Below are 17,501 nucleotides of genomic sequence, written 5' to 3'. Positions count from 1 at the left end.
TTATTTGATATTTGTCTCTTTTGCACTATAGGTTGGCCGTATGTTTGGATACTTTCCAAAAGATTTCATCAAGGTAGTTCGTGAATATACTAAAGAAGAGCTACAAATTCCAACAGATGTAAGTTATGGATTTCTTTTTTGTTCTCAATTGTAAACTGGCTTATAAATCCATCGGTTATATTCAGTTAACTGCTTCTGAATGTTTTATAATGTGTTTGGGGGGCAATCTAACATTTGTGTGTCAGATTTTCATTTGAAATCAGACTACCTGTAAAAAAAAAAGTTTGAAAGGCATTCAAGGGTGATTATATTATAATCTGAGAGTTGTCTAATATATTGAAACAGATATTCTAAGAGGCAAATAATTTCATTTTACAGGCAAAACTCATTGGATAGTTATTAGACATTTTAAGTATATTTAGGTTAAATTAATAAACTCTAACTTTTATACTAGGCTAGAAATATGTACTTACAAAGGTTTTCTTATTCTTAGTCATATACGGGATCATAGTCATGTTATAGATTTGGAAAAGGGGACCTGAGCGTTTCAGGTGATGTTCAGTCTCAGATCTTTTAAGGCCCCAACTGCTTCCTTTATACAACATTCCTGTATGGTGCTCTGACTTAAATTGATTTTGTGACTGAAAGGATTTCGTGTTCTAGAATTCTCGCTTCAGCTGATTATTTTCTAGAGTTTTAAATTGTATAGTAATTGATGCCCACCAACACTGAAACATCTTTGGGCAGCTCTTTGTAGTGGCTGTAGAATATGCAAGCTGCTAGGCTAGGACAGTTCTTAGATTAGATGGACTGAATGGATAAAGTCATCCTGTTTGTTGTTGCTGTTCCTAAAATTTCTTTATAATCTCAGGGGCCATAAAATCACTTCTGTTGCTTGTTGGACTTCATTGTTGGTAAAGAGAGTTCTTGGGATTTAAGCTGTGACAGCAGTTCACTGATTACAGAGAACTCGTTTGTTTTGAACTCTGCCTTCTCATTGTATTTCCCATTACATGCATCCCTCATGGCTTAGAAATGCATGTGATGAGGAGAGGAAATCACTCATCCGTACTACATTGAACTGCCTCCCCCACCCCCGGAACCCCCGCAGAATATTATGAATATTTAATTAGGAATGGAAATTTTTTAAAAACATGTCCATTCATACTATGGCTCCTTTTATATCAATTTGCTTACTAGTAGCAAGAAGGAAGACTAGATAATATACACATAATCCTGAGAGAGATCTTAGTGACTGTGAAACCCTGATGGAAGAGAAAGGTGTATACCTTGTTGAATCTTGTTTTCAGTTTGTTCTTGTGGTAATAATAATGTGAGGAGCCTCCTTAATATCATTCTTTATTCCATCCAATGTACTTGTATCTCAGTAAGATACTTTAAAACTGATTCATCTTTCTCAAGGCTGCAGGATCTTCCAGCTTCTCCTGAGCAAATGATTAAGAGTTAAATTTCTGAAACATAGGTGTAGATATTAAGAGCTGGAGGATCCTATAAGTGATACCTTGCCTTTCCCTACTTATGTTCAGAGCAAATTGAGAGAGACCCAAGAGTCAGGCAGTTGGAGATCAAATTGTCACCATTTTTACTCATTATGCTTTTTAAAGAATATGACCCATGTTAAAAAAAGAAAGAAAGAAAGAATAGACTTTCTAACACTGTAGTCTAGAAAAAGACAGATTTACTCAGCCATAGATGGAGTTAGGCAGTGGGGGTTGGAGGAGGGTAATCTGGTTGACCTCAAAGATTCTTTAGAACCAATCCTGAATTTGGGAGCGTGGATGAGTTTGCTTTTGTGATACTTTGTTATTGACACATTAATGGTTTTCTTTTCCTTACAGGAGACAGATTTTGTTTGTTTTGATGTTGGAGGAGACGATTTTGATAATTATAACGTAGAAGAACTTCTAGGATTTTGGGAATTGTATGATTCTGCATATGAAGATTCTGAGAAAGCTATAGAAAAAGTGGGACAATTTCCTGAAGTCTCCCAGGATGTTGAACCTGAACCTAAACCAGTAGTAGCAAACTCACAACAAATTGAAAGTGCATTCTCAGAAAACACTGTGGATCTTGAGGAACAATTTTTGGCTCAGAAGAACCATCCTCATGCAGATAGTCAAACAGATAATGCTCAGGGTGAACAAACTTCACTTGAACTTTTTGAAGAAATACTACCAGATAAATTGAAAGTGCCAGAAAGTGAAAAAAACAAAACCAGCAACATTTCTCAGGTCTCAAACGAACAGGAGAAGACTGATGCTTATAAACTTTTGAAAAAAGAAATCAATCCTCATCTAGAAACCAAAGAAAACAAACAAGAAATGAGTATAATTTGGAAGATTTTAAAGAAAACTGAAACCACAGCCAAAAGGGTAGACATGATGGACAAGGAACGAGGTGATATGGAAATGGGAAAGGAGGAAAGTCCTCTGGCAGATGAGGCTTCTTTATAAATTTGACTGTATAGTTCAGTCATCCTTTAAATGGGATGAAAACAATTAACCCTCCCGTATCCTTGCCCAGTTGTTCTCATGGGCTCATGCCAGGACATGGAGGGCAGTGTTGTGGTATCTGGAACTGTGTGCTGAGGGGGAGTGCTGATCATTGGGCTTAAGTGGGGGTAGATAGTGTCATCCATCTGGCTCAATGCATTCTTCTCCCTTGTAGAGATGCAGCCACCCCATGAAGATGATTTTCCTAAAGAGAACACAAATCGTCTTAATAGAAATCTTCATGAAGAGCCAAACCTCCTGCGTCATCATTTTAATATGAACCATCCTGAAGAGCCCAGCCTCTTGAATCAACCTGTGACTGAGGACATGGGTGTTTCAGAAGTGTCTCAGATCCCAAATACTGAGAAAGTAGACCCAGGTAAAGCTTGCCAATTTTTCTCTACAAAGTAGAGGCATTACCATAATGAAGGCTTTCAAGGATATTTGTTGCCAAAGGTACGAAATAGAGCAGAGAGTGATATAGGTACATGTGAGTTCAAAAAAAAATATCTTAAGTGAGAGAAAAGCAAGAATAAAGATGACTAGAAATCAAAAATAGGCCAGAGACTGTAACTCACCTAAAAGCAAATGTTTAGGTATGACTAGCTTGTGTAAACCATTTACAACTAAAATATTTTTCTTCAAAGGCCTTATGCTCTAAAACTGTAGTTTTCAACCAGACCAACAGCACCAGAAACTCTAGGGGTGGGACCCACAATCTGTGTTTAGCAGGCCTTCCAGGAAAGTCTGGCCTAGTACAAGTTAGCTTGAATAATCACTGTTCATAGTCTCATAAATTCTGTGTTTTTCTTCCGTTTTCTTCTAAATGGAATATAATATAGCTCAAGTCCTGTTTTGACTTGCTTCCTGGACATGGTAATTAAACTTTTTCAAATGCAGTCAATGGTCCAGATCTTTATACTATATACTTACAGCAAACAGTACAGAACTGCAATCGATTTTAGATTGACACTTACGAATACTTCATCATAGTGCACAGTATCCAGTGGGAGATGAGAAACAATTTTTCAAAAAAATCCCCAATAATGGCATCAACAGCATTCTACTTTTGTGTTGCTCACTCTCATTTTATCAGTAAATTAGATGATGACTAATTGTTTATTTTAATCCATCCAGTATGGTGCTATGAAGCCATAATTACTGTATTTTGTGTTTTTAAAGGTTCTGGTCTGTAAGCATAGCTATAAGCATTATCCTGCACCAGTGCAGGGCTTGGCAGAACTGATCTGAACCTCCCCCCACCATCTGCACACACAGAGTGTAGGAGAACTCATAGCAAGGGGGGATTCAGTTAATTTGAGAAGGAATAACATATGAGTTCTCCCATTTTCCAGAAGACATTGCATCCATATATGAACACTACTGACTTCTGAACTGTCTTTAACTCTATAAGGTTATGAAAATGAATCACGTACCATTACGATTTGTTATTTTCATGCTCCAAAACTTTCAAGAATAGGGAAAACTTGACTTACAAAATTAAGAATGAATTATTTCCCTGGCCTTTTAAGTTCCACCACAAAATGATGTCAATGACCTTTAATAGGTAAAATCTTCCCAAATGTCATTTAATGTGTCTCAGGTGCTGAGATGCTGAGCCAATGGGGCAGACTTCACCAGCAGTCAAATTCATAGACCAATAGTGAATGGAGGGCCTGGGGTTGTAGCTCAGTGGTAGAGCACTTGTCTAACATATGAGGCACTGAGTTTGATTCTCAGCACTGCATACAAATAAATAAAATAAAAGTCCATCAAAAACTAAAAAAAAAATTAGGCAAAAGCTTAAAAAAATAGTAGTGAATAGAATCTCAGGGTTGAGAAAGACCTTAGAGGCAACTGGTCCAACTTCTTAATAACTGCATGCTGGACTCCTGCTGTTTAATCAAACATACCCCAGGCTCATGTAACTCATACTGAAATTCCACCCCTACAAGCTCTCAGGTCTAACTGGAATTCTACCTCATTCACAGAGCCTCAATGCAGGTCTGTACCCAATTCCCTTTAGTCTCTCTTGGTACTACTGTGTTCTTTTTAAATAGTTGTCATCTGTCCATTCAATAAATAATTGTTGAGTATCTCTGCCAGGTGCCAGATACTGTGTTAAGCCTTGGCCCATTCCACCTGCAAATCTGCAAACCAAGACTCCCTCTCTTTCAGCTTTCCTAAAATTTTAAACACAAAGTTTCACCAGCACTAAATCCATGTTTTTTGAATGTGACCCTGTCTATATATCTCTGGTTTTAAAAATTTTCCTTGAGTAAATATTGTTCTGGTAGCAGTTGTATGGCCATGGAAGTAGTGGAGAGTAGACTGGAGATTGTTCATTTTATAATTGAAGGGTTTGACAGTTCTAATTGGGATTTTGAAGTTTTCTTCTCTGTTGTGTTAATTGTCTTTAGGAGAGCCACATATTCCAGGCACTGTGACTCATATATTTAGTGAAACACTCGATGAATATTGAAACTGAAGAGAGACAATTCTTATTCTATAGCATAAAATAAAATAGCAATTTCCCCTTTCAATTTTAGAGCTACTTATAACAGAAGGTACTCCTGTTGATGCTGCTGATACAGAAAACCAACTAGAGATAAAGGTCGAAGAGCCAGCAGATGCCACCCTTTTGGACAACATACTTTTCTTGTTATATTCATTCTTGCTTTATTTGTCTAAGATGGTAAGTTTGACATAGTTTCTTCAATTAGAATGTTGATTATTTATTAGTTTTTAAGTGGCTTCTGGTCATGAAGTGAAAAACTTAAAATGTCTTTATGAAAATGACTCTTGACCCTTTGAGTAGATAGCTCCTGAAACAAAAGCCATAGGGGTGTGGCTTTAATGGCTACTTGGTTTAGCACATGAGGAAGATTTGCTGTCTACCAAGGCTGGACATTTGCACACCTGTAAAAACTTGGTTCTTCCCCTCAGAACCTTTCATTCTGGCAGGGAGATAACAGCATTCACTTGAAACACAGTAAGATAATGGCAGAAAGAGAGGTATTTATTCGATTTAACACAACAGAGAAGAAAACTTCAAAATCCTAATTAGAACTGTCGATGGTAGAACATTATTGTCCATAAATGCATTTATTATGGTTGGAAGGGTGATCAGTAAGGTCAGAAAGTGGTTGAGATGTGATTGAAGCACAGGCAAAAGGCAAACAGGAGTCTGACATGTGGTTTGTTGTTGATTAGACAGGCTGGGGTGGTGGGGGAAGCTGGCAGTCAGAAGAAATGTGTTCAGAGAAATGGAAATATGAAGAAAGGATATTTGGGGAGGGCAGGAGAATGTGAATAGTTGGTGTTGTAAAGTGTGAAGTTGGAGGGGGATGGGCCTGTTGGAGAGGCCAGCAAATCTTAAAGGAAGTCATGAGCCAAAGTAGCATTAGACCATTAATAGTGGGGATCCTTAGAAAGTTTTAAGAATGAAAGGAATTAGGTTAGATCTGTTTCTTAGAAAGAGTCACTTAAGGCTGATCTTTCTAAAGAAAATCATGATCCAAACAAGACATTTAATCTGTCTAGAAGCTTATCTAAGCATTTTAGGACTTACCTCCCCCCTATTGGTATTTGTTGATATTTGACTTTTAGAGTTTAATTATAGGAATGAGAAAGCTTTTAGAGGTTGGAGGATAAGATGGTCCTAGTGCCATTGTGACAGTAATCCTCCTCAACTGAAGTTGTTTCCTGTAGGTTGTGTTATTTCAAGGCTTGTGTAAGAAAGATGATGTTGTTGTTTTCCTTGTAAAATGTGTAGATTTTGAAGCCAGGTAGATCTGGTTTCAAATCCCAAGGTTATCATTTAGACGTTTGGGCAAATAACTAAACTTTTGAAAAAAGTTTTCCTCATCTGAAAAATGTAGATAATGCTTACTCCAATCATAAGAATTAAATGATTTGACAAGGTAAAATGTCTGGTGAGGTGTCTGGCATTTTGAAGGGTTTTACCCCTACACACGCCCTAATTCTCATGTAGACAGTCAGAAGGTGATATAAAGACAATGAATACCTGGGGAGGAAAGACCACCAGGGTGGAAAAGATGTGGTGGGGAGAAACAAATCATTTTTCAATTGGCTCCATGTTTGTTCATGATGGTGGCAGCCATCTGGGTAAGGGGTATGTACGAGCCAGGCAGTTAGAATAATTATATTTCCAGTGATTAAAGCAGTCTTCTACAGTCATAATTTGATTATCAGAATGAATCAGCATCACTTGGAAAGTTAACAGCCTCATGATATGGGAAGGATTTCTTTATTCATATTTTTTAGGTATGCACAGAGCCCTCCTCTAGGTCTAGGTCAGGGGACATGAATGTGGTGCAGGTATGGTCAGTGATTGTACGGTGATAGGTAAGACATAGACGTGAGTGGCAAAGAAGAGGCACAATGTTAGGAGACTGATTTGAAAGGAGATTTCAAAAAGGCATTTTGATGGCCCAGTATGTACAGGACATTGTGTGAGGACTAAAAGAGTCTAACAGGTGTAAGGTATGATTGTGATTTTTGAAAGCCTTAAGAAAAGGACTTAACAAATATATGCAAAAATTATGAACAAGTCAATGTAAAATCTTAAACAAGTAGTATGATATCTGATAGGACTGGAGAGTAATAGGCTCTGATGTGTTTGGGAGATGTGCACCAATCAGATTCATTGATCAATGGAATCTTAGCAGAATCTTAGTGTTAGAAGAAACCTTGGAAGGCTGTTAGTCTAGTTTCTCACTCATTGCTGTTATTTTCTTTACTGTGGCCCTGACGAATAGTTATGAGGCCTGTACACCAGTATTTCCTAGCATGAGTCACTCTCTTACAAGGCTATATGTTCTTCTGTTGTCTAGTTCATCCTTGTATTGACTCCAAATTTTCCTCCACATGATTTCCTCTATAAAATTGAATTCTTTTCTACATAGAAATCCTTTAAATATTTGAAGTTATATCTTAATTTAAAAATTATTTTTAGTATTTTTATTATGGAAACTTTCAAATAAGAGCAGAGAGAATAGTAGGGAACTATAGGTAACCATAACATACTGTATATTTTAGAATACTAGAAGAAAAGATTGTGAAAGTTTTACCATAAAGAAATGATGTTTGAGGAGGTAGATATATTTAACTGATTTAAACGTTACATAGTGTATACATGCATCAAAATGTCATGTTACCTACTTCAATAATTATAATGTTTGTTTCTATGTACTAGTTAAAAAATAAATTTAATTAGAAAAGCTTTAAAGAAAAGCATAGAGAATAGTATAATGAACCCACGGGCCATCACACAACTTAACAGTAATTCCTTGATAGCCAATATCAGTGAGTTTTTAAAATTTGTTCTCATTGGTTATACATGATAGCAGAATGCATTTCAATTCATTGTATATAAATGGAACAAAACTTTTCCTAGTTGTACACAACACGTGTAGTCCTACATGTACCTCGGGTAATGTGGTTCATCTCATTCCACCATCTTTCCTATCCCTCTGCCCCCTCACCTGTCCTACCTCCCCTTTGCCCAAAGTTCCTCCATTCTTTCCATGCCCCTTACCACCCACCTCACCCCCATTATGGGTCAGCATCCACTTTCAGAGAGAACATACAGCTTTTGGTTTTGGAGATTGGCTTACTTCCCTTAACCTGATATTCCCATTCACCCGCAGATGCCATAATTTTTTTCTCTTTTAATGCTATAAGTAATATTCCATTTCATATATGTACCACAGTTTCTTTATCCATTCATCTGCTGAAGGGTTGGTTCCACAAAACTATGGAATACTTCACAAATGTGGGTGTCATCCTTGCTCGGGGACTATGCTGATTTTTTCTGTATTGTTCCAATTTTAGTATATGTGCTGCCAAAGCAAGCACACTCTGAGTTTTAACAAATGTAGATACCCATGTAAAAACTACCATAATAAAGATATAGAACAGTTTTTTTTTTCACTAGAAAAGGGGTTTCCTTGGGATCCTTCCCAGTGAGTGCCTTCACCACCTGTTCCAGGCAACCATTGATAACTTTTTTTTTAAACTATAGATTCATTTTTCCTACAGTACTGTTTCATATATATGCCACTATAAGTGGACTCATATCTAGGAGTGCAATTGCCTCCTACATTTAATGTATGTTTTTGTCTTATGTGATACTGTCAAGCCATGCTAAAAAATGACCACAATCATTTTATACTTCCACCAGCAATTTAGGAGACTTCCACTTGACTTCATCTTCACTAGCACTTGGGCCATTTTAGTGGGTATGTCTTTGTGAGTTTATTTCCTGATAATTAATGATATTGAGTGAACTTTTTTTTTCTTTTGAGATAGGGTCTCACTAACTTCCTTAGGCCCTTGATAAGTTGCCAGCCTCACACTTGGGATCTTCCTGCCTCAACCTGGGATTGATTGCTGGGATTACAGATATGTGCCATGATGCCAGGATCAAATACTTCTTCATGAGCTTGTTGACCATACTGTTTTTGTATGTCAACTCTCTCTGGCTAGCTGGAATCCAGACTTCTCCCAGCTCAGTGCCAACTGTGGAATTGGTTAGCTTATAGTTGTTCTTGGCCCTCACAGGTACTGCTTAGAATGTAGCCCCAAACTGAAGACCACCTCCATGCAGATTTCTGGAACTCTTTTTCTTTGTGGCTCCCATGTTTCTGGTAGTTTTCTCTACATATTTTTGGCTGCTTAATCTCCTGGAACTCTGGTCTCTCTCTCCTCAGTGAGACTGTTGTGCCCCATTTGTGTTCCCCTTTTCAAACTGAGGTCTAGAGGGTGCCTCCAGGTAGAATGCTCACCTATTTGTTCTCCTGCTCTTAGGGGTGACAGTTGCATGTTCCTTGTGGCTTTCTATCTGAAAAATAGCTCTTTAAAAATCTTTTTTGACTGGGCATGATGGCACATGCCTTAATCCTAGTGGCTCGGGAGGCTGAGACAGGAGGATCACAAGTTCAAAGCCAAAAGTGAGGTGCTAAGTAACTCAGTGAGACCCTGTCTCTAAATAAAATACAAAATGGGGCTGAGACTGGGGATGTGGCTCAGTGATCAAGTGCTCCTGAGTTCAATCCCTGGTACCAATATATGTATTCCAACTTTCTGGTTGCTTTCAGTGGGAGAACAAGTCTCATATAAGTTACTCTCTATTGATTTCTCCTTTTGTTGTAACTTTTTGCAATAATTGAAAAAAATATGTTTGTGGGACTTCTAGGATATATTGTAGTTTGGGTGAATAAATGACATCCCCCTGGTACAACAATTTAACCTGTTTTCTCTATTGCCCTTTTTTTTGGTGGTGCTGGGGATTGAACCTCGGGCTCCATGCATTCTAGGCAAGTGCTGAGCTAACAACCTCAGTCTCTCTCTGTTGCTTTATATTTCTTGGAAATTGGTAGTCAGGTTTAGGTTCAATTCTGTTTCTTATGAAAATTTAATAGGAAATATTGCATTGACATCTGCATGTCCTCTCCTTTGATGTTGACTACTAGTCAACAGTGACCTTGGTGAGATTTGCTAATATATTACAGGTTGCAAAATAGCAATGGTCTGAGTTGCTGGGATTTTTCTTTCTTCATTTAAAGGCTGGGATGCCTATACAAATAAAAATTTATGATTGATTATTCTTTCTTTTTTTTGGTACTGGGGATTAAACTCAGGGGCACTTGGCTAGTGAGCCATATCCTCAGCCCTATTTTGTATTTTATTTATATACAGGGTCTCACTGAGTTGCTTTAGCAATTCACTTTTGCTGAGGCTGACTTTGAACTTGCTATCTTCCCTCCTCAGCCTCCCAAGCTACTGGGATTGCAAGTGTGTGCCACAGCGCCTGGCTATGATTGATTATTCTTTACACAGATATTCGGTTTGTATAGTTAAGGCAGGAGATAAACATTTGATTCCTTTTCTTCATTTAAACACTTTTCAGAATAGTAAGGTATTATTCTAGCATTATCAAATGATACCCAAAGTGGCTTTTGAAATCTTTTTAACTTTTATTTAAGAGTCAATATGATGTCATGCATTTAAAAATATTTGGTGTGTTTAATCCAGTTAGGAATAGTAATTGTTCTTATCTGATGCTCAATTTCTCCCCCTTTTGCCTTGTAGAAGCCTCTTTATCTTGGCTCCTGGGACCCTTTGCCACCACCTAGTGGTCATTGTTACCTGTTTCCCTTGCTTTTGAACTATGAGATGTTCCAAGTTCATCTTAAACATTTCCTATCCAGACCTTGAAGGAACTATTTCTCTAAAAGAACTTTGGTTTCTTTCAATAGGAAATGATATTTAGAGGCTACCATTCCAAGTACTAGGATTGCTTATTGCTCAAATTGACTGTCATTTGTAAGCCATTTTAGTGAACAAAGCTCAGAAATATGTGGGGATTTTTGATCATGTCATTTAGATAATTCCCATGAAAATTCAGGATGTTAGAGAGATTTTACTTCACTTCATCTATCTTAGATTTGTGTTTTCTTTCTCTGATGTTGGAGTTCCAGTTTTCAATGACATAAATATAATTGTTTACAGTCTTGTGCCACTTAATGACGTTTTGGTCATTAGTGCATAATAATGGAGCTAAAAAATTCTTGACACCTAGTATTTTTAATCTTTTTTGTGTTTTGATATGTTTAGATATATAAACATTTACAATGTTACAATTGTCTACAGAATTCAGTATAATAATATCTTATAGGTTTTTATCCCCAAAGCGATGATATACCATATATGAATACCTACGTGTGGAAATGGCTATATTTTCTAGGTTTGTATAAGTATACTCAATGATGTTTACACACTGAAATTGCCTAAGATGTGTTTCTCAGAATTTATTCCCATTATTAAGCAACACACGACTATATTTATGTTGTTTAAAATACTTTCAGGAATGTATTCCTGAAATGAAATGAAATTCTCTTGTCTTTAAGCTATATCCCACTAAGGTATGTTTGAAATAATTCATTTCTGTGGTTTGTCACCAACATGATATCACAGGTTGTTTCATTTTTGCTTTTAATATTTAGGTGTTAATTTTTAAAGATTTTTTTATTTATTTTACAATTATTTAAATATTTAGAAGAGCCAAAGTTAATTTGTGAAAATAAGTTGTTTCTGTTTTCTGGTACTGGTGATTGAACCCAGGGCTCCTATCCACTGAGCCACATACCTAGGCTCTTTATTTTTTACTTAGAGATAGTTCTCACTAAGTTGCGTAGGGACTTGCTAAGTTGCTGAGGCTAGCTTTGAACTTGTGATTCTCCCGCCTGATTTTGAAAGAACTCTAGCTTTTGTCCCAGTTCTGTCTACCCTGATATTACTCTCTTTTATAGTTAATTTTTAAAATTTATTTCATTATGCATTCTGCTATTAAAAAAATAAGCAAATGAGAAAAGGGATATGCAGCTCAGTGGTAGAGCACTTGCCTACCACACAAGAGGCCATGTGTTCAATCCCCAGCACCATAAAAAGAAAAAGAAAAGCAAATGATTTTTACATCTAGCTATGATAGCTTTATATAGGTACTGGCTTCACCTTCCCAACTGAAACAACTAAAATAAATATGAAAAAAACCCCACAAACATATAAAATTTTAAGATCCAGTAACATTGAAGATCAAGCAACAAAGAATGATTCTGGAAACATAAAGAACAAATGCTATGAGCTCTTTAGTTGCCCCAGCTTTTACTATGTTAAGATTCCCAAGCCATGACAAAGAAGGGGAAGTCAGGCAGAACCAGAGGATACCATGAATTGAGAGATGGTGCTGAGATTCCAGGAAAACCAAAGTGACTAGAATTCACAGGGTGGAGTACCAAAAGAAGGTTGCTACATTGAGAGACAATTCTGGAAATCTGTGAACGGCTCTCTGAGTGTTCAGCAGGGTATTGATCTGCACATAAGTGTGATGAAACTGCTTAGCAAGTCAGAGAAACCATCTTAAGTGATTAGAAGGAACAGGTCTTAACACAGGGACCAGAATAGCACCTGGAAAAAACTATCTAAGGAAGTTGGGTAGAATAATCAGAAGGGTGTTACCTCGGACTGACTATTACAATTTATGTCATACCTAACAAATATTCAGACCCAAGAGAATCAAATTGTTTCCAGTAATTTAATTGTATACGAAATATTAAGAATAGTAATTCATAATGTATGGCATCGAAACAAAGCTTACCAGGCATGCAAAGAAGCAAGAAAAATACAATCCACAATGATGAGAAGAATCATCCAATCAAAGCCAACTGAGAACTATCGGAGATGTTAGAATGAGGTAATGGCATTTTTAAAAAAAGTCATTACTACTATATTTCGTGTGTTAAAAAGGTAAAAAGAGATATAGAAGATATATTTTAAGAAAATCAGACTTCTAGAGTTGAAAATATATGATAAACACAGTGGATGGGATTAATGCCAGAATAAGCATTGTGATGAAATTATTAGTGAACTTGAGGACATAGCAGGAGAAGTACCCCAAATGAAACAGGGAAAATTTCTTCTGTTAAAGAAAAGTGAACCAGAGCATCAGTGAGCTGTGGGACAGTTTCAAGTTGAGCTATGAGAGGTATTCAGAAAAATATTTTAAGAAATGATGGCCAAAAATTTGTGAAAACTGTACATCTGCAGATCCAAGATATTAAATGGGACTACAGTACAAAAAGCATGAATAAAGCTATATCAAGGTATATTATATCATAAATAAATTGCTCAAAACCAGTGATAAAGAGCAATCTTAGCAGTTAGAGAAGACATTTATGTAGAGAAGAACTAAGGATGACATCAGATTTCTTGTCAGAAATTAGGCATAAGAGAATATAGTGGAGTGATACCTTTAATATATTTGAAGAGTAATAATGTTGGCCGATAATATCATGCCCAGTGAAATATCTTTCTAAAATGAAGACTTGTACTGACATACAAGCTGAAAGAATTCACCTACACTTGCACCAAGACAGCAGATGGAAATAATGGAATAAAGGAGTAAAGAACACTGAAAATGGTGACTGTGTGCATAAATATTTAAAATAATTTTTCTTATTTGAACATTTTAAAAAGTCATTGACTGTTTAAAGACAAATATCAGTGTAGTATGGGACTTAGAAAACATGTAAAGTAAAATACATGACAACAGTATAAATCTCAGAAGGGTAGTAACTATTGTAACGTTCTTATTGAATATGTGAAGTAATATAGTATCATCTGAAGGTAGATTGTGACAAATTAAAGATGTATATTCTAAACCCTGAAGCACTAAGATTAGAAAACAGAGTTATAGCTTAATAAGCCAATAGAGGAATCACTAAAAATACCGATAGTGGTATTTCTGCAAAAGAAGACAGAAAGAAAAGAAAAAGAACAAAGAACAGAAGGAACAAATAGAAGATTATATTAAGCTTACACCTATGCACGGCAGTAATCCTATTAAGTGGAAAGTATCTAAATACATCAGTTAAAAACAGAGATTGTCATATTGCCTAAAGAAGCAAGACCCAAATAGATGTCTAAGGGAATAACACTGTAAATAGAAAGACACAAATAAGTCAAAATTAAAATGATTGAAAAAGGTATCTCATGTTAAACACTAGTCAAAGGAAATCTGGAGTAGCTACATTAAACCAAAAGAGGTTGTGGGGCAAAATATATCATCAGGACTAAAGAAAGTTATTTCCTAATGATAAACGAATCAGTCAAGATTATATAATAAACCTAAATGCTTGTACTTTTAATATTAGACCTTCAAAATACATGAAGTATCAAAATTGATAGAATTATGAGGAAAATGATGAATCCTATAGATTACATTTAGAGATTTCAATATCCTCTCCTCAGCAATTGGCAGAAAACGAAAAATAAAAGTAAGGTTGTAGAAAGTGTGAATGACATAATCAATCCATCCATTTGAAATTAATTGACATTTATAGAAAACCCCCAAGGAGCTTGGTGCACATGGAACATTTACCAAGATAAACTATATTCTGGATCTTAAAAAAATTATCAGTAAATATAAAAGTATTCAAAGTCAGGCAAAGCTTATTCTCTGAACACAATAAAATGAGAAATCAATAATGGAAAAATCTGGAAAATTCTCAAATATTTGAAAACTTAAGTGCCAGGCTGCTATCTGCTATCTATCTATATCTATATGTATATCTGTATCTATCTATCATATATATATATATATATTTGGTATAAATGAACAACACAGTACATTTATTTTTATGTGGTGTTGGGGATCGAACCCAGTGCCTCACACATGTGAGGCAAGCACTTTACCACTGAGCTACAACCTTAGCCCCCACTGCTAAATAATTTTTGAGTCAAATAAATCAGAGAAGAAATTCATATTTTGAGTTGAATAAAACTGAAAACAATATATCCATTTGTGCAATGTCACTAAAGTGTTATTGGAAAACTTATAGCACTACCAGGCCCAAGATAGCTTTATTAAAAAATAAGTCTCCAGTCATTGACTTAGTTCCTACTATGAGAAACTAGAAAAGGAAAAATAAGTTAATGTCCAAGTAAGCAAGAAAAAAAGATATAATAAAGACCATAAGTCAGTAAAATTTTAAAAAAAGGAAAATAAGAGAAAATCAATGAAACCCAAAGCTAGTTCTTTAAGATGAATAAAATTGATCAACATCTAGTGAGGGAAATAAAAGAGGAGACACGGGTTACCAATATTCGCAATCAGAGAAGGGATATCACTACAGATTTCACAGATACTAGACTGATAATGGGGATATTATGAACAGTTTATGTTAATTAACTTGACAATTTAGATGAAATGAAGAAATTTTATTTAAGCCACAAATTGCAAAAGTTCACTCAAGAAAAATAGACAATTTCATAAACCTTGTTGACTATTAAAGAAATTGAAGGTATAGGTAAAAACCTTTCTTCAAAGAAAAAAATATAAGACCAAGATAGCTTTATTGGTGATCCAATTAAACCTGTAAGGAAGAAATGATACTAATTCCTAATAGTAGTAGTAATACTAAACCCTTGTAGAATATTAAAGCAAGGAAATAGTTCTCCTATGAATCCAGTGTTATCACTACACCAAACCAAGACAAAGATATAATAAGAAAACCACATACCTCTCATGGGATCTCCAATGAATCTGTACAGAAATTCTAAACAAAAATTTAAGTCAAATACAACAATATGTAAAAGGAAAATACATCATAGACAAAAACTAGACGGATGATGGGGATTTATGTCAAGAATCCAAAATTTATTTAACATTTGAAAATCAATTAAATTTACCACATTGATGTACCTAAAAGCACAATCTTTATGTTTAGCTCGAGAGATACAAAACAAGCATTTAAAAAATATAGCAGAGGGGGGAAATGTTGGGGAGTAATATTGGCCAAATTATATTGTTATTTTGTGTGCATGTACAAGTAGGTGACAATAAATCGCATCGACATGTAAAAAAAAAATCAGCCCTGATTATTAATTAAAAAAATTTTTTAGATGTTGATTAACTTTTATTTTATTCACTTATTTATATGCGGTGCTGAGATTTGAACCCATTGCCTCACACATGCTAGGCAAGTGCTCTACCACTGAGTATCAACCCCAGCCCCTCAGCATTGATTATTGATGTAGAAAAACAAACAACAAACTAGGAGTAGAAGGGAGCTTAAAACATCCTCTGAAAAAATGCAGCTAACCTCATACTTAATGGTTGATAATTGAATACTTTTCCCCAAGATCAGAAACCAAACAGAGATGTCTACTCTCATTACATCTATTCAGCATTGTACTGGGGTGCAGTAAGGAAATAGCTAGTATACTAAGGCAAGAAAAAGAAATAAAATGCACTCAGATTGGAAAGGAAGAAATAAAATTCTCTTTCTTTTCAGATAACATGAATATATATAGATACAATCTGGTATGATCTAGAAAAAAGCTATTGTAAGGTTGACAGATAAAATTTACATCTAAAAGCAATTATATTTTCTATATATTAACAATGAATAATTAGAAATTGAAATTTTAAAGATTTCCATGTACAATAGAATAAAAATATGAAGTATTTAAACATAAACGTGGCAAAAACTAAAATGTATATATTAAAAACTATAAAATATTGCTGATAGAATTTAAAGAGAACCTAAATGGAGAGATATACCTAATTTATGAGTCAGAAGACTAAGGTGTCCATTCATCCCAGTTTAATCACCAGAGTCAACATTATTCCAATCAAAATCCCTGCAGAGTTTTGTAGAAAATGACAAGCTGATTGCAACGTGGCTTCAAGACTTAATCTAGGGCTGGGGATGTAGCTCAGTGGTAGAGGACTTGCCTAGCATATGCAAGGTCCTGTGTTCAATCCCTAGTACCATACGAAGAGGAAAAAAAAAATATTCTAAACCTACAGTAATCAGGATTGCAGACAAAACATTGAAACAGAGCCAAGAATTCAGAGATAGATACACAATATATATGGCAACAGTCATTGACAAAGATGGAAAGACAAGTAGAGAATGGAAAGTTTTTTCAGCAAATGGTACTGAAATTACTGCATATTTATATGCAAAATATTGATCCATGCCTTGCATTAGACACCAGAATTAACTCACAGACTTAAATATTAAACTCAAAACTACAAAACCTCTAGGAAAAAAATAAGAGAAAAATTTTTGTTGAACTTAGGTTTGGCAAAGATTTCTTAAATTTGACAACAAAAGCATTAAAAAGGATTTGACAATGTGGGATTCATCAAACTAAAACCTCTGTAATTCAAAATACACTTTGAAGTCAATGAAATAGACAAAACACAAGCTGGGAGGAAATTACTGTAAAGCATTTATCAAGACTTGCATCAAGGATATATGAAGAACTCTTAGAACGCATTAGAAAAAAATATAGTCCTGTAAAATAACACTTCATCAAAGAAGATAAACAGATAGTAAATACATTAAAAATGCTTGACATAATTATCAGGGAAATGCAATTTTGAAGCATAAGAGT

At 35.3% G+C, this 17,501-nt stretch overlaps 1 protein-coding gene and 1 non-coding gene across 2 annotated transcripts in view; one reads left to right on the top strand and one right to left on the bottom strand.

The window, feature by feature from the left end:
• LOC144374827 (transport and Golgi organization protein 1 homolog) overlaps positions 1–17,501 on the top strand; it is an 82,441-nt gene that overhangs the window by 41,993 nt on the left and 22,947 nt on the right. The window contains exons 5-8 of the mRNA XM_078037590.1: positions 32–118; positions 1,860–2,418; positions 2,689–2,892; positions 5,063–5,208. Of these exons, the coding sequence (XP_077893716.1) occupies positions 32–118; positions 1,860–2,418; positions 2,689–2,892; positions 5,063–5,208 (996 nt within the window). The remainder of the gene's footprint in view (positions 1–31; positions 119–1,859; positions 2,419–2,688; positions 2,893–5,062; positions 5,209–17,501) is intronic.
• Positions 8,287–8,393, bottom strand: LOC144374837 (U6 spliceosomal RNA). Its single transcript, XR_013434105.1, has one exon. It is a non-coding gene; the product is annotated as a U6 spliceosomal RNA (small nuclear RNA).

Source organism: Ictidomys tridecemlineatus, unplaced genomic scaffold (genome assembly GCF_052094955.1).
Source record: "Ictidomys tridecemlineatus isolate mIctTri1 unplaced genomic scaffold, mIctTri1.hap1 Scaffold_90, whole genome shotgun sequence".
NCBI lineage: Eukaryota > Metazoa > Chordata > Mammalia > Rodentia > Sciuridae > Ictidomys > Ictidomys tridecemlineatus.
This window is presented reverse-complemented; position numbering and strand designations above follow the sequence as displayed.